At 44.7% G+C, this 26,998-nt stretch overlaps 1 protein-coding gene across 1 annotated transcript in view; it reads left to right on the plus strand.

Annotated features, from left to right (window-relative positions):
• The first annotated feature begins 2,329 nt into the window (after window positions 1-2,329).
• UBE2L3 (ubiquitin conjugating enzyme E2 L3) overlaps window positions 2,330-26,998 on the plus strand; it is a 31,579-nt gene continuing 6,910 nt past the window's right edge. The window contains exons 1-2 of the mRNA XM_023740542.1: window positions 2,330-2,491; window positions 25,219-25,405. Coding sequence (XP_023596310.1) covers window positions 2,345-2,491; window positions 25,219-25,405 — 334 coding nt within the window. The 5' untranslated portion in view covers window positions 2,330-2,344. The remainder of the gene's footprint in view (window positions 2,492-25,218; window positions 25,406-26,998) is intronic.

Consider the following 26,998-nt stretch of genomic DNA (forward strand, 5'->3'; position numbering starts at 1 on the left):
TTGTAATTGTGGAATTTACCTTCTTGTGTTTCTTACCCGTACTTCATAGTGTTAATATATGGATTTCTGAAACCATAAATATACTTACAGACTATTTTAAATTTTTGCTTCTCCCATGAATATTGGATATTTCTTCCTCTGTTGCTTCTTTTTTGGTTGTCTAGTTCTCAAAGTTCTACCTGGAATATTTTTTCCTGTCTTTATTTGGTTACAACATTTTTTGTTACCTTGGTAGAACTCTGGCCTTAAGCGATGTGATATCTTCTGTCTCTAGCCAAGAATCTTACTCAAGTATCTTAGATCACCGACCAGAAAGCCAAAATACAGCTTTAGTACCTTATTTGTAGGAAACTATTCCCATCCCAGATTCTTTTTTCCTCCTAAAGCTCAAGCTTTGCATCCATTCACCAAACAAATGTTTGGATAGAACCATGATCTAGGCCCTCGTGGCGCTGGAACTTCATGATGCCTGTCCCTACACGCCCCCGTCCCCAACCCTCTCCCACCGTTGCCCCTGCCCTCGCTCCTCTCCTCCCTCCCCATTCTCTTCTTTTCTGCCTTCTCCTCCCCTCTACTCTCTCTTCCTTCCTCCCCCAACCCCCCAGTTTGGGGTAGGTGGGGATGCAGTTTGGGTGTGAGACCTGTTCCGCTCCTGACTGCCCATACTTCACAGTCCCCGGGGGAGTGGTTCAGGTGTATCCAGGACATTTCAGGAGGTCCATAGGGCAGCTGACAAGTTGAGTGGTCCCTCAAGTTCCATGCTGTCCTTCCTGCAGGCTCAGGAAGAGGGGTGGGATCCTGATGGGCCAGGCCACTCTTCCCACACTGAGGGATCACCACCACTGCTGGCAGCAGCTTCCTCACTCCACGTCTGATTGGTGCTTAAAAATGGGATTTGTCCCTCTGTGCCAGTGGCTGTGTCTTCTCACTACGTAGCTCATTAAAAATTCCCATGTTCCGGCTCTACCCCAGACTTGCTGGGCTGGAATTTCTGGGGCCAGGACCCAGCCTGGGTGACTGTGATGGGCAGCTAGGGTTATTGCCTGTGCCCCAAGGCACCAGCGTTTCCCATTGGCCTCTTTCATGCATTCATCCAGTACATTCTAGGCTCCCTCTGCCTGGTATGCTGCATAGCTTTCAACGCATACCTGCACCACTGCTTCTGATTATACCTTTTATACCCCCCACAGTGCCTTATGCACTGTCAGCTGTGTAATGGGAATGGGGGTATGGAGGGTCTTTTGGGCTGGGTGTGGGATCCAGTCCCCAGCCTCTGAGTCACTGTGGCTGCAGCCCCACACAAAGTTGGGGCTTCTCCCACTCTAGAGTGGGCATGTGGGCAGATTAGAGAGGACACTGAGACTGGTGAAGCAGAGGAGATAGGGCTCAGCTAGGTGGCTGAGATCACAGGCAAGAAGGCATCTGAGGGATGTGGAGGAGGCTGTTGTGTCATTGGACAGAGGACTGGATGCGGGCGGTTGGGTGCATGCTGGGTGGCTTGGGTTATAGTGCCTGTTGGATGTCATTTGGTGAAATCATCAGGCTGGTGCAAAGTTGAAAAACAAGGGACAGACAATTCCAGGCTAAAGACATCTCTAGCAGGGCCCTGATGTAATCATGGTGGTGTGCTTTCTGGATGAAACAGTATTGCTGTGTTGACTGTATAATAATAATCACTCATATTTGCAAAGGGTTCTGTTACTCACAACATGATTTCCCTTTCATTATCTGCAACTCTGGGTGTTAGTCCCCAGTTTTGCAGCTGAGGAAACTGAGGCTTTGGGAAGGTTTCCTGTTACCCTGACCCCCCAGACTGGGAGGCTGTTCTCTCTATTGTGTGCCATATTGAGGTGAGGTTTCTCTGAATTGCACTGCAGCATTGGGTAGACAATGTTGTGGGCTTGCCTCTGGCTTGCTCCTGGTCCTGTTTTATTCATCTTCATATCCTCAGCATCTGAGGCATAGTCAGCACTTAAGAAATCTTGGCTAGAAGAAGTCAGGTGTATAGCACATTTCCATAACACCTGCCATGTGCTTGCCACGCTTGCCCAGTGCAGGTACTGAGGGTGATTGAAGGAAAGAGGTGGTCACTGACCCAAAGAGGAGGAAGCCTGGGTCAGTAGAAGCACTGTCACTCATGTTCAGTGGGTCCTAGAGGCGGGGAGCTTGTCTTGGTCTGGGATATGGGTACAAGCCAAGATGTCACGGAGGGGATGGTCACACTTCATACCCTCTTTACTCGATCAGGCTCAGTCCAGTCTGTCATCAGCATCCTCATCATCAGTGGTGCTGTCACTTAGTTTAATTTCTGAAGTAGACCAAGGGAGTCAGGAGGGGTCTTACTATGTGGTGCATTCCCCTGTTTGACACCCGTTTATGCTTTGTTAATCAACAGGAGCTTGAAGAAATCCGCAAATGTGGAATGAAAAACTTCCGTAACATCCAGGTTGATGAAGCTAATTTATTGACTTGGCAAGGGCTTATTGTTCCTGTGAGTATTGAACACTTACACTTCTTACCAGATTATTCTTTAAGGGTGTGTGTGTGCTGCTGGGCTTATCTCTGCTCATAAGGAAGCTCTTAGTATAGGTATCCAACAGGTGAACAAAAGGGGGTTATCATTTTGGGGCTGTAAGTTAGGGAACATAGCTGTGGGTTCATGAGGAGAAGCATGTCTTTGCACTGGTTTTGTAAAATTCCGGGGTTCCAAGCTCTCCAGATCTGAGGTTGTCGGCACAGGGGAGAGGAGTGTGTGTCTGTCCTCTGTTCTTCCCTGTCTTCTCTGGCTTCTTCATGCCTGGCCTCATTTATCAAGATGGATTCTTCTTCCTCTGACCTCTCTGGAGACGGCCTCCCATCTCTACCTCTCTTTGCTTCCTGCTTAGTTTTGCATCTGTGTCTCTGTCCCTCTGGACGCCTGTGTCCCAGGCTTTTTCCTGGTGCCTTCCAACATGTGCTTCCAATGTGTCTCTAATCCCTTTTCCTAATGGCCCCCATGCTCCCCTCCACAGGGTCTTCTCTGGGGCTTGTGCCTTCAGTGTCTGCCCCCTTCAACTCCAGGCCCACCCAGTCGCTCAACCTTCTGCCCTCAGGCAGGCTCACGTCCCCTCCTAACAACTGCTTTTCCTTGACCTCAACGACCCTCTTGATTTAGTGTCTGTTCTTTCTCCATCCTGGGATCTACTCACTCTCAAGAGGCTTGTCCTGTGTTTATATCCCACCTCCTGACACTGCTTTAGACCAGCGCACCCTCACACCAAGCACACGGGCCCCTCCTCGACTCGCATCTGCTGGCTTGGTGCCTGGTGCCTCTGGAGCCCAGGCAGTGCCCCATCTACCGGCTGTTCTGTAACCAGTGTGCCACTTGCCTTGCCCTGCTGCCTTTTAACTCTTAAACAGGGATCTCGTTTTGGTCTCTCCTTTCTTTCATTCTGCTTCGTTTCTTGCGTCCCTCCTCCTTCCAGCACCCTAGGTTATTGCTGTACGAGAGGGATGGCCACATCTCCATTCCTGGCTTCTCTCTGGGTGTTGCCTCATCTGTCAACGGGGGACCTCACTGGCACATTGTATGGCCTTCCAGTCACCCAGGCTCACAGCTGTGACTGCTGCATGAGTGCTCCCCTTCCTGCCACTTCTTTTCATCCTCACTCTTCCCATCTGAGCCTCAGATTCTTTCCCTATGCCTGGCCCTGCCCTAATTTATACCCTTTCCATTGTGGTACAGAGTCTTCCTCATGGACACATCTGTTGCTTGACCAAAGCGGAATATCTTGATGGTGGTTATGAGGGCATGACTTTTTTAAGTCACTGGAACTTGGATTGTAAAAGTCAGATTTGAAGTTTATTTTCATAATTATTTGTATAACAAAGGAAAGATATGCTTTGTAGTGTTTTAGCAAATACTCAGAATTTTAAAATCTGGGGTCTTCCCGTCTGGTTTTGAAAATGAGTCCTGGATTTCTCCATTCTGGAGGTGGTGGGGCTCGAGACACATGTGGAGAAGCCCTTGAGTGAGAGACTGGCCTGGGACCCCAACCCTTGCCTGCTGTAGGGGCCGGTAAAGTGCTGAGTGGAGGGATGGCCAGGCCCATCTGACACCTGTCCTTTTTCTAAGATTTTGTTTGACATAAGGAGCTAACAGTTAATCTATAGATCTTCTGAAAAGTTATAAGAATGAATGGGATGGTTTTAAATGGCAACTATAAGGGTCAGGCAGTCTACACCTGTGAGTTGGCTTGCTCTGAGGTCAGACTTGTTGGGCAAGGCTCGGAGGCTCTGCCCTGGGCCCACTGAGCCCTCCTTTTGGTGTTGTCACCCTGACAGAGCCTGCGCCAGTGGGATATGGTCTCGTTAGGCCAAAGATGGAGACTGCCTGGTGCGACCACAGGCCCGCTTGGGCCAGAGGGTGTCCAGGCTCATCTTGCCTTCTGTTCGAGGACACTGGGCCCGGAAAGAATAAGTCACAAGCCAAGACTCAGGCTGCGGTCAGGCTGCTACCCTCTCCCCACACTGCCTCATCTTAGTGTCAGTGCCAGGGCCAGGGTCAGTGTGAGGAGCATTACGGAAAGCATCACTCCCCTCCCCAGAGTGGCTAAGGTGTTCTTGGCAGCCAGTCTTCCACGGGTCCACGTTTGTACCCCATGCCTGGGCCGCTGGTCTTCCTGCATCATAGAGGCTGGGCCAGCTGGAAGCCTCCAGCCTAAACTCATTGGATATCCACCCCCTCGAGGTGAAAGTAGCGCCATGCTGATCCTGCTTTCACAGCAGAGTACTGGTCTGTTAGCGTCGCTCAGTCACTGCCCCCTGGCTATAGTCTGGGAAGAGGCGATGGAGACCCCCAGGCCCCCAGAAAAGGAAGGCTAGAGAGGAGGTTGCATGGGTGCATCCAAGGGACACATCACTTACCACAGTAGTTCAGGTTTATGGTCTTAAACATTTTTATTGTGGTAAAATACATATAACAAAACATTTGCTGTTTCAACTATTATGTGTACAGTTCGGTGACATTAATTATGTTCACCATATATGCAGCCATCATAAGCAATTATTAATTTTTTTTTATTGTGGTAGAAATAATATACATCAAACCTTTGCCAGCACAACTTCCATATATACAATTTAATGACATTGGTTACATGTTTTCATGTTGTGCTACCATTATCGCTATCCTTTTCTAAACTATTTCACCACCATTAACATAAACTCACTGTCGCCTAAGCAATGATTCTCCCTTCACCTCTCCCTACCACCCCTGGTGGTGGTGGTGTTGTTAGGTGCCATCGAGTCCATTCCAACTCATAGTGACCCTGTGTACAACAGAATGAAACACTGCCTGGTCCTGTGCCATCCTCACAGTCATTGCTATGTTTGAGCCCATTGTGAAGCCACTGTGTCAACTCATCTTGTTGAGGGTCTTCCTCTTTTTTGCTGACCCTCTACTTTACCAAGCATGATGTGCTTCTCCAGGAACTGGTCCCTCCTGATAACTTGTTCAGAGTACATGAGATGAAGTCTTGCCATCCTTGCAGGGAGGCACTCTGGCTGTACTTCTTCCAAGATAGGTTTGTTCATTCTTCTGGCAGTTCATGGTATATTCAGTATTCTGCACCAACACTGTAATTCAAAGGCGTCAATTCTTCTTCAGTCTTCCTTATTCATTGTTCAGCTTTTGAATACATATGAGGCAACTGAAAATACCATGGCTTGGGTCAGGCGCACCTTAGTCCCCAAAGTGACATCTTTGCTTTTTAACACTTTGAAGAGGTCTTTTGCAGCAGATTTGCCCCACCCGTGGTAAACATTAGTAAACATTGGTCTCTATACATTAGCCTATTTTACGTAAGTGAGATCTTACCATATTTGTCCTTTCGTGACTGATTTCACTCAGCATAATGTTTTCAAGGTTCATCTGTATTTGTGGCATGCATCAGGACTTCATTTCTCTTTAATGCTGAGCTATATTCCATTTTATGTATGTACCACTTTGTTTATCCATTTATCTGTTGATGGACATTTCTGTTGTTTCTACCTTTCGTCTATTGTGAATGGTGCTGCAATGAACATTGATGTACAGGTGACAATTATTTTTATATAAATTTTTTTTCCTTTTTTTAAATTGTACTTTAGATGAAAGTTTACAGAGCAAACTAGTTTCTCATTAAACAGTTAATACACATACTGTTTTGTGACATTTATTGCCAACCCCACAACATGTCAACATTCTCGCTTTGTGACCTTGGGTTCCCCATTACCAGCTTTCCTGTCCCCTCCTGCTTTCTCGTCCTTGCCCCTGGGTTGGCGTGCCCCTTTAGTCTTGTTTTGTTTTATGGACCTGTCTAATCTTTGGCTGAAGGGGGAACCTCAGGAGTGACTTCATTACTGAGCTGTAAGGGTATCCGGGGGCCTTACTCTCAGGGTTTCTCCAGTCTCTGTCAGACCAGTAAGTCTGGTCCTTTTTTGTTTTTTGTGAGTTAGAATTTTCTCCTACATTTTTCTCCAGCTCTGTCTGGGGCCCTCTACTGTGATCCCTGTCAGAGCAGTCAGTGATGGTAGCTGGCACCATCTAGTTGTGCTGGACTCATTCTGGTGGAGGCTGTGGTAGTTGTGGTCCATTAGTCCTATGACTTTCCTTGTTTTTGATGATCGTTTTGAGGAGGCCCCATCAGGTATTTTGTAGGATGCCTCTCTAATGGGATTTTTCTGCTGCTTTTCTCATAAGACCGTCATAGCTTTTTTTTTTTTTTTAAATGAACTATATATAACAAAAAGTTTGCTTTTTAAGTGTGTAATTCAGAGACATTATTTACATTCACCGTGTTGTGCAACCATCACCGCTATCCATTTCCAAAAGTTTTTCATCATTCAGTTTTTATCTGAAATTCAGAATGAAGCCTAAGGAAGAAAATATTACCCATAATTCTATCATCCAGAAATTCGGTTCAATAAGCTTTTGGGTCCCTGCCCTTCAAGAACTAGGAGTACAGTGGTGAGCCTTCAGATAGTCATTGCATTGGAACTCCTCATGGTCATTTTTCTTAACTGTATAATACTCCATATTTGTACAAAAAGAAAGAGAACTCTTGCCATGGAGTTGATTCTGACTCATGATGACCCCATTTGTTAGCAGAGTAGAACTGCTCCATCGGGTTTTCAATGGCTATGATCATTTATTTCATCATTCTTTTAATGCTGGCTATTTAGATGGTTGCTGTTTTCAGTTTTTTCATTCATGGACGTCTTTATGTGAAGATCTTAGTGTGCATCTTTGTTTATTTTAGGTTCTCATTTTAAAATATATTCTATTAGGGATCAGGGTTTATACCATATATAAGAAGGGGACCATCTATAGGCTTATATATGTTACAAAATTATTTTCCAGAAAGGTTGTGCCCATTTGTGCTCCTATGGACACTGCCTGCACAAGTGCTCACGTGCATCCTTCACTGTCATCAAAGGTGCTGGGCATTTTTAAAGCAGGTGCTTCAGAGCCCAGGCTCTGTGGCCAGAACCTCAGCCCTGGCTTGGTCACAGGGCAAGTTATATATTATGCAGTTAATCCCAGTCTGTCTCAGTTTCCTCATCTTTGTAATGGGAATAATACTTAACCTCTATAGTTGTTGTAAGAGGCAGTGGTGGTTCAGTGGTAGATTTCTCACCTTCCATACAGGAGACCTGAGTTCGAGTCCCAGCCAGTGTGCCTCATGCGCAGCCACCTCCCGTCTGTCAGTGGAGCTTGCGTGTTGACATGATACTGAACAGATTTCAAAGGAACTTCCAGGTTAAGACAGACTGGGAAGAAAGACCTGATGACCTACTTCCGAAAATTAACAATGAAAACCCTATGGATCACAACAGTGTGATCCTGTTGAGCATGGGGTTGCTGAGAGTCTGGGGCCAACTGGATGGCAGCTAACAACAATACAATTGTTGTAAAAGTTAAATAAGAGCAGGTATGTGAAGTCCTTACCCTGGTGAGTAGAATGCCCTTGTTATTTTAAAAAAAAAGAACCCGTTAGTCGATTCTAACTCATAGCAACTCTGTAGGACAGAGTAGAGCTACTCCATAGCGTTTCCAAGGCTGAAATCTTTACAGAGCAGACTGCCACATCTACCACGGGGCAGACAGTGGGTTCAAACAGCCAACCTTTCAGTTAGCAGCCGAACACTTCACCAGTGTGCCACCAGGGCCAGGGCTCTTGTTATTTAAAGCTGACCAACTGAACAGTGCCTAACAACAACAAATTGAGGCTTTTGTGTGGTCTCTCTGGAAAACGGTTGGACAATATGTAACAGAGCCTGTGAAACAAACCTACAGAAAGAAGTCACTGTTGCCAATTTTATAAATACAAAAGATTCTATTTTTGATGTGCATTTTTAATTTTGTTATAGTGCTTGAAGTTTTAAAAAATATATGCATTGACTACATATATTTCCACATATATTATCTATTAGGGTTTTAATATGTTTCTTTGTTGAATTGTAGGAACTCTATATTAATCCTGTAATTTTATTTATTCAAATAGTCCTAATTTGAAAGATTTTTTCTTTTTTTAATCAGAAACAAGTGGATTTCATTGAACTGTCAGTTGAAGTATTACAGTAGGGGTTTTCAAACTGGCCTTTTTCAAAGTGGCCTCTTCCCTTTCTGGATTAACTCCTTCATCACAATGGACTTTAAAAAAAATAATATTCCCTTGCATTAAATTTACTCGTCTTTAAAGCGTTTGCATCTTCCTTCATACATGAGATTGGGTTGGGTTTTGGTAACATGGCGATATTGGGTTCATCATGTACCAAGAAGTAGGAATTTCTTTTTTTTTTTCCCCTGTGTTCTGATTTGCTAATTTCTGCTTTTATGTTACAGTCTCCTTTTCCTTGGTGTTTGCTTTTTGTTCTTTTCTGATTTCATGGGTTGAATGCTTAGGTCTTTGTCGTTGTTGTTAGTTGACTTTGAGTGCTTAACTATTTGCCCCACCCACGGACTCCTGCTTAGGTCTTTAAGACTGCCGATTTGACCTGGCTTAAGTTCCTTTATTGCTGGGCTGCTGCTGTGTCTCCTCATCTTCACCTTGCACTTGTGGTGGTGGTTTACCTTTTATTGAGAAGATAATGCATGCAGAGGTAAAAACATTCAAACTGTTGGTAAGTCTTCTTGCTAGCTGTCTGTGCCTCAGTTTCCCATCTGTAAAATGGAGCAGTGTTTGGGAGGACTAAATAAGCTGACAGTGCCTCCAGGCCTGGCACTGAGTGAGTGCTTCATTTAGCCAATGTTGTGGTTAGTGCTGAAGGCAGTCTTCTGGACTTCAAAAGTACAAACCATGTGAGTCGTCTTTGTATCTCATATATATCAAAGGCTGCCTTAATAATGTTTTTTAGAATAAAATGAAGGTTCTCTTAAGATGTCTTGTCCTCCTTGGTACCCACCCCAGCCACCCTGCTGGAAGGAAAGTAGAGTTCCTCAGACCTGACCCACTTTCGCTGACCGCCATGACAGCCCTTGGCACTCACTGCCCCTCTTTAAATACCTGCACAGACTAAGTGCTGGTTAGCTTTCTAGAATCTTCCTGGGAATGGGCCTTGAGTGTACTGGTAACATCCCATTTCATAAACTGCAGCTACCCCTGCCTGTGGGCAAGCTTCTCCATCTTTCTTGCTCTCCAGAATTCTCGAGGTTCTTTATGGCAGTGGGGCAGGCCCATTAGCTCCTCCCACACCTGGGCAAGTACAGGCTGTATGGTGCAGTGCTTTCCTGCCCATTTACTCTGAGTTGGTTTGAGGCTGCAATTGTTGGCTGCTGTTGAGTCAACCACCAACTCATGGCAATCCCCATGCACAGTGGAAGGAAACACTGCCTGGTCCTGTGCCATCCCTGTGATTGGTTGTGGATTGGACCATTTTCATCTATGAGGTGTTTACTGGCTTATTTCTGAAGTAGATCGCCATACCTTTCTTCCTAGTGTCTTAGTCTGGAAGCTCCACTGAAACCTGTTCAGCATCATAGCAACATGCAATGCTCCACTGACAGATGGGTGATGGCTGCGCATGAGGTGCATTGGCCAGGAATTGAACCCAGGTCTCCCACATGGAATGTGTGAGTTCTACCACTTGAACTACCAATGTCCTCGGTTTGAGGCTAGGATACTCAAAACTAACTGTTGAGGGGGGACCTCATACCATCAAGAAAGCAGTGCCAGGAGCAGAGCGCTTCCTTTGGAGCCGGGGTCCCTGCACAGAGAAGCTCCTAGTCCTGGGGAACATTCATTAGAAAGAAAGCCTTCCCTTGGAGCTGACGCCCTGAATTTGGAGTTTTAGCTTACTTGACTGTGAAGAAATAAATTTCTCTTTGTTAAAGCCATCCACTTGTGGTATTTCTGTTATAGCAGCACTAGATGCCTAAGACAGAATTTGGGAAGCAGTTTTGAAACTGTGAGTGGATAGAGCAATAGCAGCAGCAGAGAAGCGGCAGTTTCAGAGAACCTGCAGTGGCAGAGGAGCGGCAGTGGCAGAGAACCAACAGCAGCAGAACCAGGAGACCGGCGCGAGACGGTGCTGGAGCCAACCCACGGAGCAGAGATCTGAGTGCCTGCCCGCAGGAGGCTTCCTGGTGGAGTGGGGTGCCTCTGGGCACTTATTGGTGGAGCTACAGAGCTTTCGAACACTAGCCCCAGCAGGGCAGATGCAGGCATGAGGCCCGAGGGCCAAGAGGCTACAGGAAGCAGAAGCTGAAGAAACAAGGAACACAAGAAGCTGAGCTGCCTGACTCTCAAAAGTGGCACTAGATGACTAAGACAGGGAGTAATACCTAGGAGATGGAGACAGAGCTTACTGCAGAGTCATCTGAACCCGTTGTCGGCATTCTCTGGGCAATCAATTGCAGAGAACAGACGAAACACCAGGAAATCAGAAGTTCCCATTGAGTAGGTAGGTCTCTGATTCTTGGCAACCCTGTGCACAATGGAACGAAACGCTGCCCAGTCCTGTGGCATCCTCACGATCAGTTGAAGATTGTACCATTGTGATCCATAGGGGTTTCATTGGCTGATTTTTGAAAGTAAACCACCAGGCCTTTCTTCCTACGTCTTTGTCTGGAAACACTGCTGAAATCTATTCAGCATTTTACCAACACACAAGCTTCCACTGACACAGGTGGTAGCTGTGTATGAGGTGTGTTGACTGAGAATTAACTCGAATCTCCCACATGGAAGATGAGAATTCTACCACTGAACCACTATTGCCCCCTCTAATGAATAGAATGCAGCAAAAGTGATGAAATGCTACTTCTGGGATTAGTTGATAAGACCCTATGACTTCCATCTTGCTGGCATTCTCTTTCTGAGTTTTCTCACTCACTTGCTGTGATGAATCCAGCTCTCATATCGTGAGCTGCCCTAGGGAACTCACAATATGCCAAGGAATAGAGGACACCTCCAGCCCAAAGGCAGCAAGGAACTGAATCCTGCCAGCAACCTTAGCAGCAAATCCTCCCCCAGCCAAGCCTTGGGATGACCACAACCCCAGTCTACACCTTGCCTGCAGCCTTATAAGAGACTCTGAAGCAGAGGACAACGCTAAGCCATGTCTGGATTTCCTGCCTCTAGAAAGTGTGAGATCTAAGTGTTGTTTTAAGCCACTGAGTTTTGAAGTATTTTGTCATGCAGCAACAGATCACTCATACAACCAGGAATGAGGACCCACACAGTTCCTAAACACAGCCAGTCAGAAGGAGTATTTACATGCTGTCCTGGTCCTCTACTCCAGATAGATAGGACATTTCCTGATTCTTTCATTATGCTTGTATTTTCCTGTCACACGGAAATTAAAATGAAAATTGTAATTTCATTTCAGAAATAAAATCCATTCCGAGTGTTATAGTTTTTTTTTTTTTTTTTAAAAAAGTAACTGTTGAATTAAATAGCTGTTTGTTAATTCAGTGGGAGGGAGGTCTTCCCAGGGGCTTCCATGCCACTTCCAGCTCAAAAAGCTACATATACCCCTTTTTAGGACTCCATCCTCCTGAGTCTTCTGTGAAACTCCCATCCCCTGGCCTCAGGCAGTCATGCCCTACTCCTGTTCCCTGCAGTCACTATGCCTACTAGTGAGGATGCTTTTGACTGCAAGTAAGGAAGGCACCAACTGAGTTTGGCTTAGAAAAGGGAAATCTGCACCTAAGGGAGGTTCTCTGGGTTCGTTAGTGCACAGCTCCACAATGTGAACAAGGACCCAGATTCCTACTGTCTGTGTTCTTCCATCCTCAGTTCCATTTTTTCCACTGTCCAAGCTCTGTGCCCAGTTGTAAGAACTGCTGCAGCACAGGAGTCTCGTGTAGACCCTGCAGTATCTGGAGTGGGGAGAGGTCCTTCTCTTCTTTGCCTGTGTATGTGTATGCCTCTTTTTTTTTGGACTTTTTATATTGAGATAATGTAAATTCTCATGCTGTTGCAAGAAATAATACAGAGCAATCTCTAATACTCCTCACCCAGTTTCCCTGAATCATAATATCTTGCATAATAACTAGTACACTACCACAACCAGGAGATGGACATTGGTACAACATTATTCATGTTTCACCAGTTTTACATGTACACATTTGTGTATGGGTTTAGTTCTGTGCAATTTTATCACCAATGTACTTTGGTGTGATGAGAGCAAAGACACCCATTCTGGGACCCCCCCATAGACCTCCCTCACATCTCATTAGCTAGACCCAGGGCAGTGACATCCCACTGTACCATATGGGCAGTATTGACCAAGAGAAAGATAATGCCAGCCACAGCTGCCATTTTATATATTTTTAAAATATTTTTACATTAAAAATTTAAAAGAAACAGGTGAAATTAATCTTAATAAATAGTTTATTTAACTCAATATATCAAAAATATTATTTAACATATGAACGATTATTGAGGAAAAATTTTTAATCTTTTTTCATTTTTATATTGTAAAGAAGATAACATTTGTCAATTCAATATTTTTCGCATTTACAATTTAGTGATATTAATTACATTAATCATGGTGTGCAACTATCACCAGTCTGCTGCTTTAAGGAGATTGCATCTTTTTTTCTTTTTTTATACTAAGTGTCCAAAATCCAGTGTGTACACTTCGGTTCGTATGAGTCACATTTCTAGTGCACAGTAACCAAATGCGCTGGTGGCTACCGTATAGTAGACTACTCAAGATTTATCCTTGGGTCATAATGGAGAGGAGTGTATGCACAAACTAAACCAGGATCTGCCAGGAGAGGCAGCCTGGCAGTGTTTGCTGACATCCGTGTGCACCCTAAATGTTGGTACCTTCACAGTCTGACTTTTGCTTTATAATCTGTGGGGTGGAATGTACATCTTGGTCAGTTCTGCTTCAGGCAGAGACCTTCATTAAATGGTTCCCTCCTGCTTTCTGTCCCCAGCACCATTTGTTACACATACTAGATGCCCAGCAGTTTGTACATTGTATGTGTGATTCTTATAGTGTTTCTCACTGGGGTTGCATTGCAAATGGCATTTTGGGGGGCATGAGAGGCATTATTTATATGGGATTGTCCCTGTCTCTTGTCCACTAGATGCCAGTAGCCACTCTTGTCATTGGAGCAACCTGAAGTCACTTCAGGAGGGACAACACTGTCCTCACTTGAGAACCACTGTTCCTAAGTTAGCTTTGATTTTTTTTTACAGTTTAATTGAGATATAATTCACAAACCATATAATTTACCCATTTAAAGCTTATAGTTCATAAAACCATTCCCAAGGCAAACCTTTCAGACAAAGATTAGACTGGACTATGGGACATAAAATAATACTTGTCAAGAGTGTGCTTCTCAGCTCAAGTAGATTCATGACACTAAATGGGCAGCTCCTGTCCGGAGGTCAATGAGAAGGCAGAGAGGGTCAGGAGCTGGTTGAATGGACACGGGAAATCAGGGGTGGAAACAAGGAGTGTGCTGTCACAGTATAGGGAGAGCAACTAGGGTCACATAACAATGTGTGTATAAATTTTTGTATGAGAGACTAACCTGAATTGTAAACTTTCACTTAAAGTACAACATTAAAAAAAAAAGAATAAATATATCTAGAAGTATAAAAAAATAAAAATACATAAAGTTTATAGTTCAGAAAATGGTATACCCACTATGGAAAACAATATGGCGCCTCCTTGAAGAGCTGGAAGTAGAAATACCATACAATCCGGCAGTCCCACTCCTAGGAATATATCCTAGATAAATAAGAGCCATCACATGTTCATTGCTGCACTATTCACAATAGCAAAAAGATGGAAGCAACCCAAGTGCCCATCAACAGATGAGTGGATAAACAAATTATGATATATGCAGTGGAATACTACACAACAATAAACAACAATGATGAATCCATGAAACATCTCACAACATGGTTGAATATGGAGGGCATTAGACTGAGTGAAATAAGTCAGTCACAAAAGGACAAATATTGTATGAGACCACTATGATAAGAACTTAAAAAAGGGTTTACACACAGAAAAAAGCAGGAAGGGGTACAAAATTCAGGACTAAAGGAAACGGGGAACCCAGGGTGGAAATGGGGAGGGGCTGACACATTGTGGAGAATAAAACCAAGGTCATGAAATACTTTTTGTACAAACTATCAAATGGGAAACTGAATTTGTTCTGTAAACTTTCACCTAATGCACAATTTTTAAAAAAAGTGATTGGTTTAAGATATACCCTACACGAATATGTCCTCATTAACATAACAAAACCTTATTCCCAAACAGGAGCACATCCACAAGTATAGAGGTTAGGATTCCAACATGTGTTTTGGGGAGGGTACACAATTCAGTCCATCACAGGTGTACATGGTAGCTTTGTTTTTTAATAAAATATCCATTTAGAGTCTTTAATGCTGCCTAAGATGCTCACTGGCATCATCCTCTTTGCCAGGAAAGCGAGGTCCATGCCTGCAACGGGTACTGTCCGAGCAGTGGTGGGGCATCCAGATAGCAGAACACACCACAACCGTTACAAAGACCTGGGAGAGGAGGGCGTGCCCACAACAGTGGTGTCAGCAACAGTCTGTGAGGGAAACAAAGGCAGTTACAGCACTGTACGTTTGTCTGTCTGTCCATCCACCTAGAACAAAGGTGGCCAGTGTTCAGGCCCCAGTTCTCTGTCAGGGAGGTTACTGGGGCAGTGTGTTTCTCTGGGCCTGCCCACATTGCATGTTTTCTACAATAAACATGGATTGCTTTATAATAAATGATGTTGTTTTAGCAAATAGAGGCTGAATTTTAGAAAACAGAAAAGTGTGTTCTTCCTTGGCTTACCTTGGTGGTCGCCTCCTTGCCCTGCTCCTCTGCCAGAGGGGTCTCTCTTTCACTCTCTGGCTCCTCTTCTCTCTCTCCTAGCAGAAGTTAGCTATCTGGCCGAGCTCTCACAGCCTCCACTGAAGCAACAATTCAATTTATTGAACAAAGTTTTATTGCCTCAATTTTCCATTTGTAACAAAACCTAAGAGCTTGCTGAAGTTGAGATGGTGTTTGGATATCTGGCAGTTTTGGGTGCCCCCCCCCCTTTTCTCTTGGCCTCTGGCGACTGGTGTGGTCGTCTTGATTAGAAGCACTTGGCATAGCAACAGGCACACTGGAAAGCTCCTCGATGTTAGAGGTGATCTTTCTGTCATAGAGGAAAGGGAGCTTTCCTTCTACTCTCACCCTGCCTCCAGGAGTGCATTCCAGGCTTCCTTCCACCTTGCTGTAGCTGCATTTGTAATTTCGTTCTCTCACCTTCCTTTGGATGCTGGAACTCCACTTTTCTAGAAGCACTTTGACTCATTTGGACAGCTTATTGCACCTAAAATCAGCCAATAGGAGCACAGTGGTCCTGTCGGCAACCAGTGATGGGAGTGCTGCAGGACACGGCAGTGTTTGCTTCTTTTGTGCATGGGGTCGCCATGAGTCAGGGCTAACTTCATGGCAGCCAACAACACTTCTGTTTTGGTGTAAATGCTCTTATTTTTATGAGAAATAACAACAAAGCTACTCCCATTCCTGGGAAAAGTGGATTATGCCATGAGAGGTACACGTGGCCATGTGAGTTCAGAGGAGGAAAGGTCTTTGTTGAATTCAGTTAATGGAGAATTTGAGTTTAAATTTAGATTTAATTTATAAGGTAATTTAGTCCTGAAAGATTAGAAAACTAGCTTTCAAAACGTTCTATATAAAACAGTAACACACGTGAGGAACATGTTTCTTAGATCAATCAAGTATATGAGACCAAATGGGCAACACCTACCCAAAAACAAAGACGAGAAGATGGAAAGGGACAGGAAAACTGGACAAATGGAACCAGGGGGCCTGTGATGGAAAGGAAAAGGGAGAGAGTGCTGACACAATGCAGGGATTGCAACCAATGTCGCCAGACAATTTGTGTATAAATTTTTGAATGAGAAACTAATTTGCTCTGTAAACTTTCACCTAAAGCACAATAAAAAAGAAAAGAAAAGAAAAAATGTTCTTATTCCTACTAATATTTATTTTCAAAGGGAATAAGATTGAATTATTTAATGCTGGAGTGTTCATTGCCAAAAAGGTGTGGTATGAAAAGTCCCTAAATCAAGTTGTACACAGTCCAAAGAAGTTGTCTTCAGAAAGCAAAGTCAGTACAAGATGAATCTGCTAAAGCAGATTTTGGGGTTCAGGTAACCAGGAAGCTTGTTTACCGAATAATAAGATAATAAATACTTAAAGACAATTTACAAAGGGTAAGAAGACACAGTCTATGTTTTGAAGGCCCATGAGCTTTATCTTTCATTTTATTTTATTGTACCTTAAGTGAAAGTTTACAATTCAAGTTAGTCTCTCATACAAAAATTCATACATACGTTGTTATGTGACCCTAATTACTCTCCCTATACTGTGACAGCACACTCCTCCTTTACACCCCTGATTTCCCGTGTCCATTCAACCAGCTCTTGACCCACTCTGCCTTCGTATCTCACCTCCGGACAGGAGCTGCCCATTTAGTCTCATGCATCTACTTGAGCTAAGAAGCACATTCTTCATGAGTATCATTTTATGTCCCATAGTCCAGCTAATCTTTGTCTGAAGAGTTGGCCTGAGGAATGGTTTTAGTTCTGGGTTGACGGAGAGCCCGGGGGCCATGCTTTCTGGGGTTCCTCCAGACTCAGACCATTAAGTCTGGTCTGTTTACTAGAATTTGAGTTCTGCACCCCACTTTTCTCTGTTCCATCAGGAACTCTGTTGTGTTCCCTGTCAGGGCGGTCGTTGGTGGTAGCCGGGCACCATCTAGTTCTTCTGGTCTCAGGCTGATGCAGTCTGGTTTATGCGGCCCTTTCTGTCTCTTGAGCTAATACTTTCCTTGTGTCTTCCGTGTTCTTCATTCTCCTTTAGTCCAGGTGGATTGGGACCAATTGATGCATCTTAGATGGCTGCTCGCCAGCTTTTAAAACCCCAGATGCCACTCACCGAAGTGGGATGCAGAACATTTTCTTAATAAACTTCGTTATGCCAGTTGACCTAGATGTCCCCTGAAAGCACGATCCCCCGACCCCCGACCCTGCTACTCTGTCGCTCAAAGTGTTTGGTTGTATTCAGGAAACTTCTTAGCTTTGGTTTAGTCCAGTTGTCCATGAGCTTTATGTTTTGACAAGATTCTAAAATGTATCACGAAGGCCTGGGAGCATAAAAGCTGTCTGGACCCTTAGAACAGGGTGGCTCACCTCACCTCATTCCCCTTTATCCAGACAACTGGACTCTCAGGGACCTCAGGGACCTGCAGCCAGCAGGGAAGGTCTGGGCCTCTATGGAGTCTATAGATACCCTTTGGTAGGAAAGCTTGGCTTTTTTTTTTTTTTTTTTTTTTTGGTGCATCGGGTGAAAGTTTACAGAGCAAATTAGATTCCAGTTTGATAGTTTGTACATAAAATGTTTCATGGCCTTGGTTTCATTACCCACAATGTGTCAGCACTCTCCCCATGTCTACCCTGGTTTCCCCATTTCCTTTCATCCTGAGTTTTCTTCCCCTTCCTGCCTTCTCATCTTTGCTTTTGGGCAAATACTGCAGTTTTGATCTGGTATAATTGATTGTTCTAAGGAGCACTTTCCTCTCGTATGTTGTTCGTTTTATGGGCTTGTCTATTGTTTGGCTGGAAGGTGGTCTCCAGGAGTGGCTTCAGTTCCACGTCAGAAGGGTGACTTAGGGGTTCCTCCAGTCTCTGTCAGACCAGTAAGTCTGGTCTTTGTTATGATTTTTATTTTTTGTTCTACATTTTTCTCCCGCTCTGTCCGGAACCCTCTGTTGTGATCCCAGTCAGAGCGGTTGGTAGTGGTAGCCAGGCACCATCTAGTTCTTCTGGTCTTGGGGTTGTGTAGGCCGTGGTTCATGTAGTCGGTGAGTCCTTTGGACTAACTGCTCCTTTGAGTCTTTTGTTTTCTTCACTCTCCTTTGCTCCCGACTAGAAGAGACCAATAGTTGAGTCTTAGATGGCCACTTGCAAGCTTTTGAGACCCCAGGTGCTACACACTGAAGTAGGATGCAGAACATTTTTTTATGAACTATGTTGTGCTGGTTGATATAGATGTCCCCTGAGTCTACAGTCATTTGCCTTTGTGCCTGGGAACTTATCCCGTGAAGTATGTGGTTATGTCTAAGAGATTTCCCTGACTGTATTCCGTGTGCTCTATTGTCTATACTGAGGAGCATCTGTAGTCATGTACGTAGAAATATGCACCATCAAACCTGTATCTGCTGGTGGGTGTATTCCCTTACACCCTCCCACACCTCTTGGCATATCTGTCTACCTGTGTATCCATTCATAAATTATTGTTTGTTAATGCTATTGTTGGAAGATTGTCTATGCTGTAGTATTTACCGCAGTTGCTCTTTATTCTTTTGCTCCTCTCAGTGTCCTCTCTTGCCTTAGTCATGTTGTTGTGACTTCTCCCATATTTTGTATTGCCTGTCCCTTCACCAGTATTAGCATGTGTCTTCTGTCTATCGTGGGTCAGAGTCGACTTGACAGCAGTGGGTTTGGTTTTTGGTTCTATCTATTTGGTAATTTTCTCTCCCATCCCTGGTAACCGTCAAAGAATGTTTTTTTCTTTCCTGTTTTTTCTGTGTGTAAACCTTTTGTTGTTACTTTATAATAGCCATCTCATTCAACATTTGTCCTTTTGTGATGGACTTACTTCACTCAGTATAATAATTTCCAAATTCATCCATGTTGTGAGATGTTTTGCGGATCCGTCATTATTCTTTTGTTGTTCAGTAGTATTCCATTGTATGTATGTAGCACAGTGTGTTAATCCGTTCATCTGTTGATAGGCGCTTAGGTTGTTTCCATCTTTTTGCTATTGTGAATAATGCCGCAATGAACGTGGATATGCATATCTTTTCGTGTCATGGCTCTTATTTCTTTAGGGTAGATACCTGGGAATGGGATTGCTAAATCATGATATTTCTATTTCTAGCTTTTTGAGGAAGCGCCATACCGTTTTCCATTATGTTATACCATTTTACATTAGAAACTCTGGTGGCGTAGCGGTTAATTGCTACCGTTGCTAACCAGAAGGTCGGCAGTTCAAATCCACCCAGGAGCTCCTTGGAAACTGTGGGGCAGTTCTGCTTGGTCCTATAGGATTGCTATGAGTCAGAATCGACTCGATGGCAATGGGTTATTTTACATTCCCACCAGCAGTAATCTCCTCACAACCTCACCAACATTTGTTGTTTTCTTTTTTTTTTTAAATTAGTGCCAATAATGTTACGGTGAGATGGTATCTCATTATAGTTTTGATTTGCATCTCTCTAATGGCTAATGATCGCATGCATTTCTTCATATGTTTGTTAGGTGCCTAAATGTCTTCTCTGATGAAGTGTCTGTTCATATTCTTTGCCCATTTTTTAATTGGATTGTTTGTCTTTTTATTGTTGAGGTGTTGAAGTTTTCTATAAATTTTAGAGATTAGACCCTTGTCAGATATGTCATAGCCAGAATTTTTTCTCAAACCTGTAGGATCTCTTTTTATTCTTTTGGAGAAGTCTTTTGTTGAGCCTAAGTGTTTAATTTTTAGGAGTTTCCATTTATCTAGTTCATCTTATGCTGTGTGTGCATTTTTAGTTACGTTTGGTATTTTGTTTATGCCGTGTATTAGGGCCTCTAGTGTCTATTTTTTTCCTCCATGATCTTTATAGTTTTAGGTTTTATATTTAGGGCTTTGGTGTGGTGTGAGGTATGGGTCCTGTTTCATTTTTCTTCAGATAGATACCCAGTTTTATCAGCACCATTTGTTGAAGAGACTGTCTCTTCCCCATTTAATGGACTTTGGCCCTTTGTTGAAGATCAGCTGTCCACAGATGGATGGATTTACTTCTGGGTTCTCGATTCTGTTCCATTGGTCTGTGTGTCTGTCGTTGTAGTATGAGACTGTTTTGACTACCAATAGTAGATTCTGAGGTCACGTGGTGTGAGACCTCCTACTTTGTTCTCTTCAATAATGCTTTACTTATCCAGAGCCTCTTTGCTTTCCATATGAAGTTGGTGATTAGTTTTTACATCTCTTTGAAGAATGCTGTTGAGAAAGCTTGGCTTTTTTAACTAAATAGGAGCAGCCACAGCCAAAGGATGGTGATGTGACGGCTGCCGCCAAGGCCGACAGCAGGTGTCGTGGTATGTGATACACAGAGCCTTCAGTCTGCCTGATGCTTGGAAGGCAAGAAGGGATAGCCCATCCGTCAGATCCCAAACTAGGAGTCAGACGGTATCCATCAAGCCAGAAGCTCGTGCCTTGCTGGTGATATTCAATGGTCCACTGCAAACACCCCACAGGAAGTGTGACGTAGTAGCAGCTCGAGTTGTGGAGCTGAAGGGACCCCCGGCTTCTGTGGTCTGCGTTGCATCATGGGGGAAGTGTCTGGAAAAGGAGAGTGATCCTGCTGAGCCCGGTACCAGGTGTTCACAGCCAGAGGACCTTCAGAGGGTAGCAGTCACAGCAGTGACACACACTGCATCCTCTGGGGGGTATTTGAAGGACTCAGGAGGTCTGCCCTCTGAGAAGACATGGGGTATGATGGGGTCTTGGGGTCCCTGAAGGGTTGCCATGGAGAGGAGAGATTAGATTTGACCACAGGGTTGGAATTAGAACACATGGGTGAAAGGCTCATTTGGTGCTGTATGTAGAAGAGCTTCGTCTTGGTCTTAGTTGCCCCAGAATGGCTTGTGCCTTGGGAGGTTGATGTCAAGAACTGTGAAGGAGCTGAGATTTTTACCTGATATACAAACTAACAAGGTAGCCTGCCACAGTTTATTGGATGCTGGCAGAAGACACGAGACTTCTCACACAGACAAAGGACAGTTTATTACTCCCAGTACAGCAAGTAACATGGGCAACAGCATATTTGCCTCTACGGCCCACAGAGGTGCGGTGGATGGCCAAGATCAATGCCTGCACGTGCGGTGGGTTGTGTCATAGGAGAGGAACCCTGAGCTTAGGGGCCTTAGGCAGGTCACTCGACCTGCATCTCGCTTGCCTCATCTCTAATGTGGGTGACGACAGCATCTGCTTCCAAAGGCTCTTGTCAGAAGTGGAGACGTGACAGGAAAGCACCTAGCATCTAATAGATGCTTGATCAGTTTTCCTCAGATCTTACATGTCTGCATAAAATGATGGGAAACAAATGCAGAAAAGTTTGGATTCTATCAGAAGAAATTAATTTTACATCTCAAAGGATTCCTTGGTACAGCAGTAAGCAGTATTAGCTTAAGGGAGTGTGAGGCATCAAGATAAAGGAGGGAATAACTCACAGAAAAGCACTGCTCAGGTTCATGTGTAAAGATAAAAATGCTGGCATCATCGGTTAGTTTGACACTTAAATGATGCTGCAACTTAATCTCGAGTTTGGGGCAGATTCCTGAAAATGTGTGTATTTTTCTACAACAAAGCATGTTTTCTTATAAACGTCCCATATCATTTCTGAGCTACCTTCTCACATGATAAGTTCAGCTCTAGAGTGTTGAAAATTCACTGGTGGAGTGTTAGGCCTTTATGCAGAATGTACATCCTTGTGTTTTCATTTTACCATGTCTCCTTCACCAACAATTCCTAGAGCCCTAGAGGAAGAAGGAAGGAGGCTCAGGGAAGTTATGATGAACTTGTCCCTGGATGGTGGGAGGCCCGGCTTGCCTTCTTTGGTAACCCAGCTGCTGTTTTGTGAGTGTTGCCCGTGGGCCAGCACTTCACAGGACCTCACTCCTTTCTCAAGCACTCTTCTTTTTCATCAAAAAAGCTCTGGGTGCACACTACCATCACCCCCACTCACAGATGTTCAGGAATGTTCCCAGACCTGGCTGGCCTGGCACATGGGTGTGGGTGATAAATGGAGAAATTTAGCAGATCTCACCATCCAAAAGTCACAGAGAGCTATTTCTGACATGGCTCAAGCAGTGTAAATGACAATGATTTTTACTTAGGGGGAAAAAGAACTTAAGTCTCCCTTTAAAAAACAAAAGCAGTATTCTGTCAGTTACCCACTAACTCCTTGATAACAGTGGACCTGGCTCTAATAGATAAGTGAAGGGCTGCTTGGGGCACGGGCAGGCAGGACAGGTCCTGAGAGGAGGTGGCTACCACTTTTCCCTCTGGACAGTGTTTTAGAAAATTTGTGTTTCTTAAAGAATCTTGGCTTCTCAGGTCTTCTGTAGGTGTTTGCGAGTGTCTCTCCACACAGCACACTCTGCCTGCCCCGTTCACTAGCATCTCCACTTTCTTCCTGACCCTGAGTCTCTCCACCTTCCTGACAAGCTTGCCCACAGGTAGTGGTGGTTGTTGATTTCAGAGAAGTTCCCCATAGGGTTTCCTAGGCTGTAATCTTTTCGGGAGCAGATCACCAGGTCTTTTCTTCCCATAGATTACTCCACTGAAAACACATTTGGCTGCTTCCGGGGTAGTTCAGCCCCCAAGGGCTTGGCCCCTCCTTCCCTCCAGACAGGCCTGGTGTTGCTCCTCAGCCCCCTGTCTGCACCCTGCTTTTCCTGCCAAGCCCTTGCCCTCCTCCTCTTCTCTGCCCCAAGGCCTTGCCTACCTGTCAGCCTTCTCTAATCTTACTGTCCTCCCTGGCCCTGCTCCATGCAGTCCTCCCCTGGGTCAGGAGTAGATCATGGAGAGGTTCAGAGCTGTTGCGCGCCATCTTGCTCCCCAGCAGAGGAGCTTGGTGTACTGTGTACTGGGAGTGTCCAGGGAAGCTGAGGCTTGAGGAGTGGGGCTTTTTTTTTTTTTTTTTAACTGTTACTTTGGCAAAAATACAGATTACAAAATGTGCCATTTTACTTTATTTTTTGTTGTTGTTGAAAATATACACAGCAGAGTTCAACAGTTTCTACATGTACAATTTAATGACATTGATTACGTTCACTATGTTTTACAACCATCACCATTATCAGTTTCCAAATTTTTTCACCACACAACCAACTCAGTGCCCTTTCAACAATAACTTCCCCTTTCCTCCTTCCACCTGCCACCCCTGGTAACCACTAATAAACTGTGCATGTGCCTATTCTAGATATTTCATGTAAGTGGGATCATATAATTGTCCTTTTGTGTCTGACTTGTTTCACTTAGCATGATGTTTTTAAGGTTCATACATGCTGTAACATACATCAGAGCTTCATTTCTCTTTATGACTGAGTAATACTCCATTGTTGGATAAACCACAATTTGCTTATCCATCATCTGTTGATGAACACTTGAACTGTTTCCACCTTTTGGCTATTGTGAATAGTGCTGCTATGAACATTGGTGTACACGTGTCTGTTTGAGTCTCTGCTTTCAATTCTTTTGTTTTTATATATATAATTTATTTTTGTTGTTGAGAATATACACAGCAGAACATACACCAATTCAACAGTTTCTGCATGTACAATTCAATAACATTGATTACATTCTGTAAGTTGTGCAGTCATTCTCACCCTCCTTTTTTGAGTTGTTTTTCCCCCATTAACATAAAATCCCTTCTCAACCTTGAGTTCCCTGTCACCAGCTTTCCTGTCCCTCCTGCCTTTTAGTCCTTGTCCCTGGACTGCTGTGCCTCATTAGTCCTGTTTTGTTTTATGGGACTGTCCAATCCCTGTCTGAATGGTGAACCTCGGGAGTGACTTCACCACTGAGCTAAAAGGGTGTCCGGGGGTATGTTTAACTTTTTGAGGAACTCCAAACTATTTTCCCAAGTGGCTACACCATTTTACATTCCCACCAGCAATGTATGAGGGTTCCAATTTCTCTACATCCTCACCAACACTTGCTTTCGTTTTCCTGATCATAGCCATCCTAGTGGGTGTGAAGTGATATCTCATTATAGTTCTGATTTGTATCTCCCTAAGAGGCAAGGTTTTAGTGGGGCCTGCCAAGAGTGGGCCTGGCACTCTGCCAAGCTTGGATTTCTTTGGGTTGGGTGTGGCCTGACAGGCCTGGGGCTGCTTTTCTCCTGGGAGGAGTACCCAGGAGAGCTAAACACGGAGCAGCCTGGAGGGCCTCGCTTAGCCCTGGGGATGAGGGGGGGTGACAAAGAACACTTTTTCTTGGACAACTCCTAGAGGCTCCTGGGGCCGTCAGAGTGTGCAGGCTGCCTTTAGGGGGCGGTCCTTGGGGGCTGGGGTGGGGCTGTGGCCCTGCCTGGCCACCAGCTCCCAAGGGTCCAGCCATCAAGCCGCATGCTGGTATGTGGGTCTGGACTGACTCCACTCTGAGGAGACAGAACTCGCCAGAATTTGGGTCCAAAATACCTCTTAGACCCATCAGCATGCCGAGTTATGTACAGGGCTGGGCTTTATTTACCTCTGGTGTGGGTCCTGAGAGGAGCCCTGGTGGCTCAGTGGTTAAGTGCTCAGCTGTTAATCAAAAGGTTGACTATGGAAGAAAGATGTGGCAGTTGGCTTCCGTAAAGATTATAGCCTAGGAAACCCTATAGGGCAGTTCTTCTCGACAGTTCGGAATCGACTGAGTGGCAATGGGTTTGGTTATGGTGGGTCCTGAGAGCAGGATGGCCATCTCAGACCTTTTCAGTTGAGCAGACATCTTGCTCTAGAAATACTGACTGATTGTTGGGTTGTCCTGAACGTGACAAGTCTTCAATTGCTGTAAATCAGTTTCTCAAGTAAACAAATGTAAACAGAACATTCCTTTCTCAAATACAGGTTTGTGAACTGTGTGTTTATTTCACTCTCTTTTTTCTTCCAGGACAACCCTCCATATGATAAGGGGGCCTTCAGAATTGAAATCAACTTTCCAGCAGAATACCCATTCAAACCACCGAAGATCACGTTTAAAACAAAGATCTATCACCCGAACATTGATGAAAAGGGGCAGGTCTGTCTGCCAGTAATTAGTGCTGAAAACTGGAAGCCAGCAACCAAAACCGACCAAGGTGAGACATTCTCTTTGTGGTTTACATAGGTGGTGCCCCTCTGGGGATGTCACTGGGGAGTAGAGAGCTCTGGTGTCTCTTCTGATGCCACGTGGGACAGAACAGGGCCAGGTACTGGCAGAGTCCGGAGAAATCCTACCTGTCAGCTCATGTGAATGCAGGACATACTGCAGTGTCCCACTAGTCCTTGTGAGGATGGCATGTCTCAGTGAAAAGATTGCCTTGCATGGGGATTTGGGGAGGCCTTTCCTGTGCCCAGCCCTGGGATGCTCACAGCTCAGTGGGGATGCAGAGACAGATATGTCCAGGGGTTTGCTGCAGATACAGTGAGGAGTGTGAGTACTGGGTTCCCTGGACATTTTCATGACAGGTTGTGAGGCTGCCCATGGCAGGCAGGGGAGCCGTGCGTAAAGTGGCTGCATGTAGCAGTTAGCACTTGGACTTGAAGGAAGTTGGAGAAGGCCTTCCAGGGTAAAAGAAGGCCACTAGCAAAAGCCCAGTGACAGGCAGCAGAGAGCGGTGGCTCAGTGTGGTTATGTGTGTGATGTGAGGAAAGGGATGTGAGTCAGGCTTGTGGGTGTGTACCCAGATGAAGGGCATAGTGGCTTTAGCAGGCATGGAACTCCCAGAGCCATGTGTGTCCATGTATCCTGGAGTCTGTGTGAGCACACACATGCATATTTTTCTAGGAAGAGTATTTGATTTAGCGTTGTGGTCTGCCTCCCTATTGTCCCCTGGAAGTAACTGGACTCTGTTATGGACAGTTTCTAGGTTTTATTTCTTAACTTCAGGACTTTTTTGTGAAATCCTAATCTCATATTTTGGTGGCTTTCTTGTAAAGTAAGTGCCTGAACCAATATAAGATCTGTTTAGATCAATGAGGAATCCCTTGGTGGTATGAACAGCGTTCTTAGCTACTAGCCTGAAAGTTGAGGTTTGATTCCACCCAGAGGCACCTTGGAAAAAAGGCTTGGTGATCTGCTTCTGAAAGTTCAGCCACTGAAAACTCTATGGAACACAGTTCTATTCTGACACACATGAGAGCACCGTGGCAACTGGCGATGGTGATTAGATCTAAGAGAGTGAATGAAGCTGGGATTTGAGAGGCTGCAGATGGAGACTTGCAGTGATTGACATAAACAGTCGTTTTCGGTGGAGCCCCTGGAAGGTGGAGTTGAAAGCTTTTCATAAGAAAACTTGAGCCTCGCTGGTGTGAGATAATTGTAAAAGGCAGTGTGAAAAGAGGAAGAGCGCTCCTCATGTTCACACTGCTGAGTAGTAGGAAAGGAGGGCGTGCTAAACGCTCAGTCAGAATAGAAGGAGCTCCAGTGGGCTTGCCACTTGGCTGGGTAGAAGTTGATTTTTTTTTTTTTATTGATGAAGATTACATTTCAAGTTAGAATCTCATACAAAAATTTATACATACATTGTTACGTGACCCGAATTGCTCTCCCTATACTGCGACAGCACACTCCTCTTTACATCCCTCATTCCCCACGTCCATTCAACCAGCTTATAACCCTCTCTGCCTTCCCATCTCACCCCTGGGCAGGAGCTGCCCGTTTAGTCTCTTGTATCTACTTGAGCTAAGAG

This window comes from Trichechus manatus, unplaced genomic scaffold (assembly GCF_000243295.1).
Source record: "Trichechus manatus latirostris isolate Lorelei unplaced genomic scaffold, TriManLat1.0 scaffold00157, whole genome shotgun sequence".
In the NCBI taxonomy this organism is placed as follows: domain Eukaryota; kingdom Metazoa; phylum Chordata; class Mammalia; order Sirenia; family Trichechidae; genus Trichechus; species Trichechus manatus.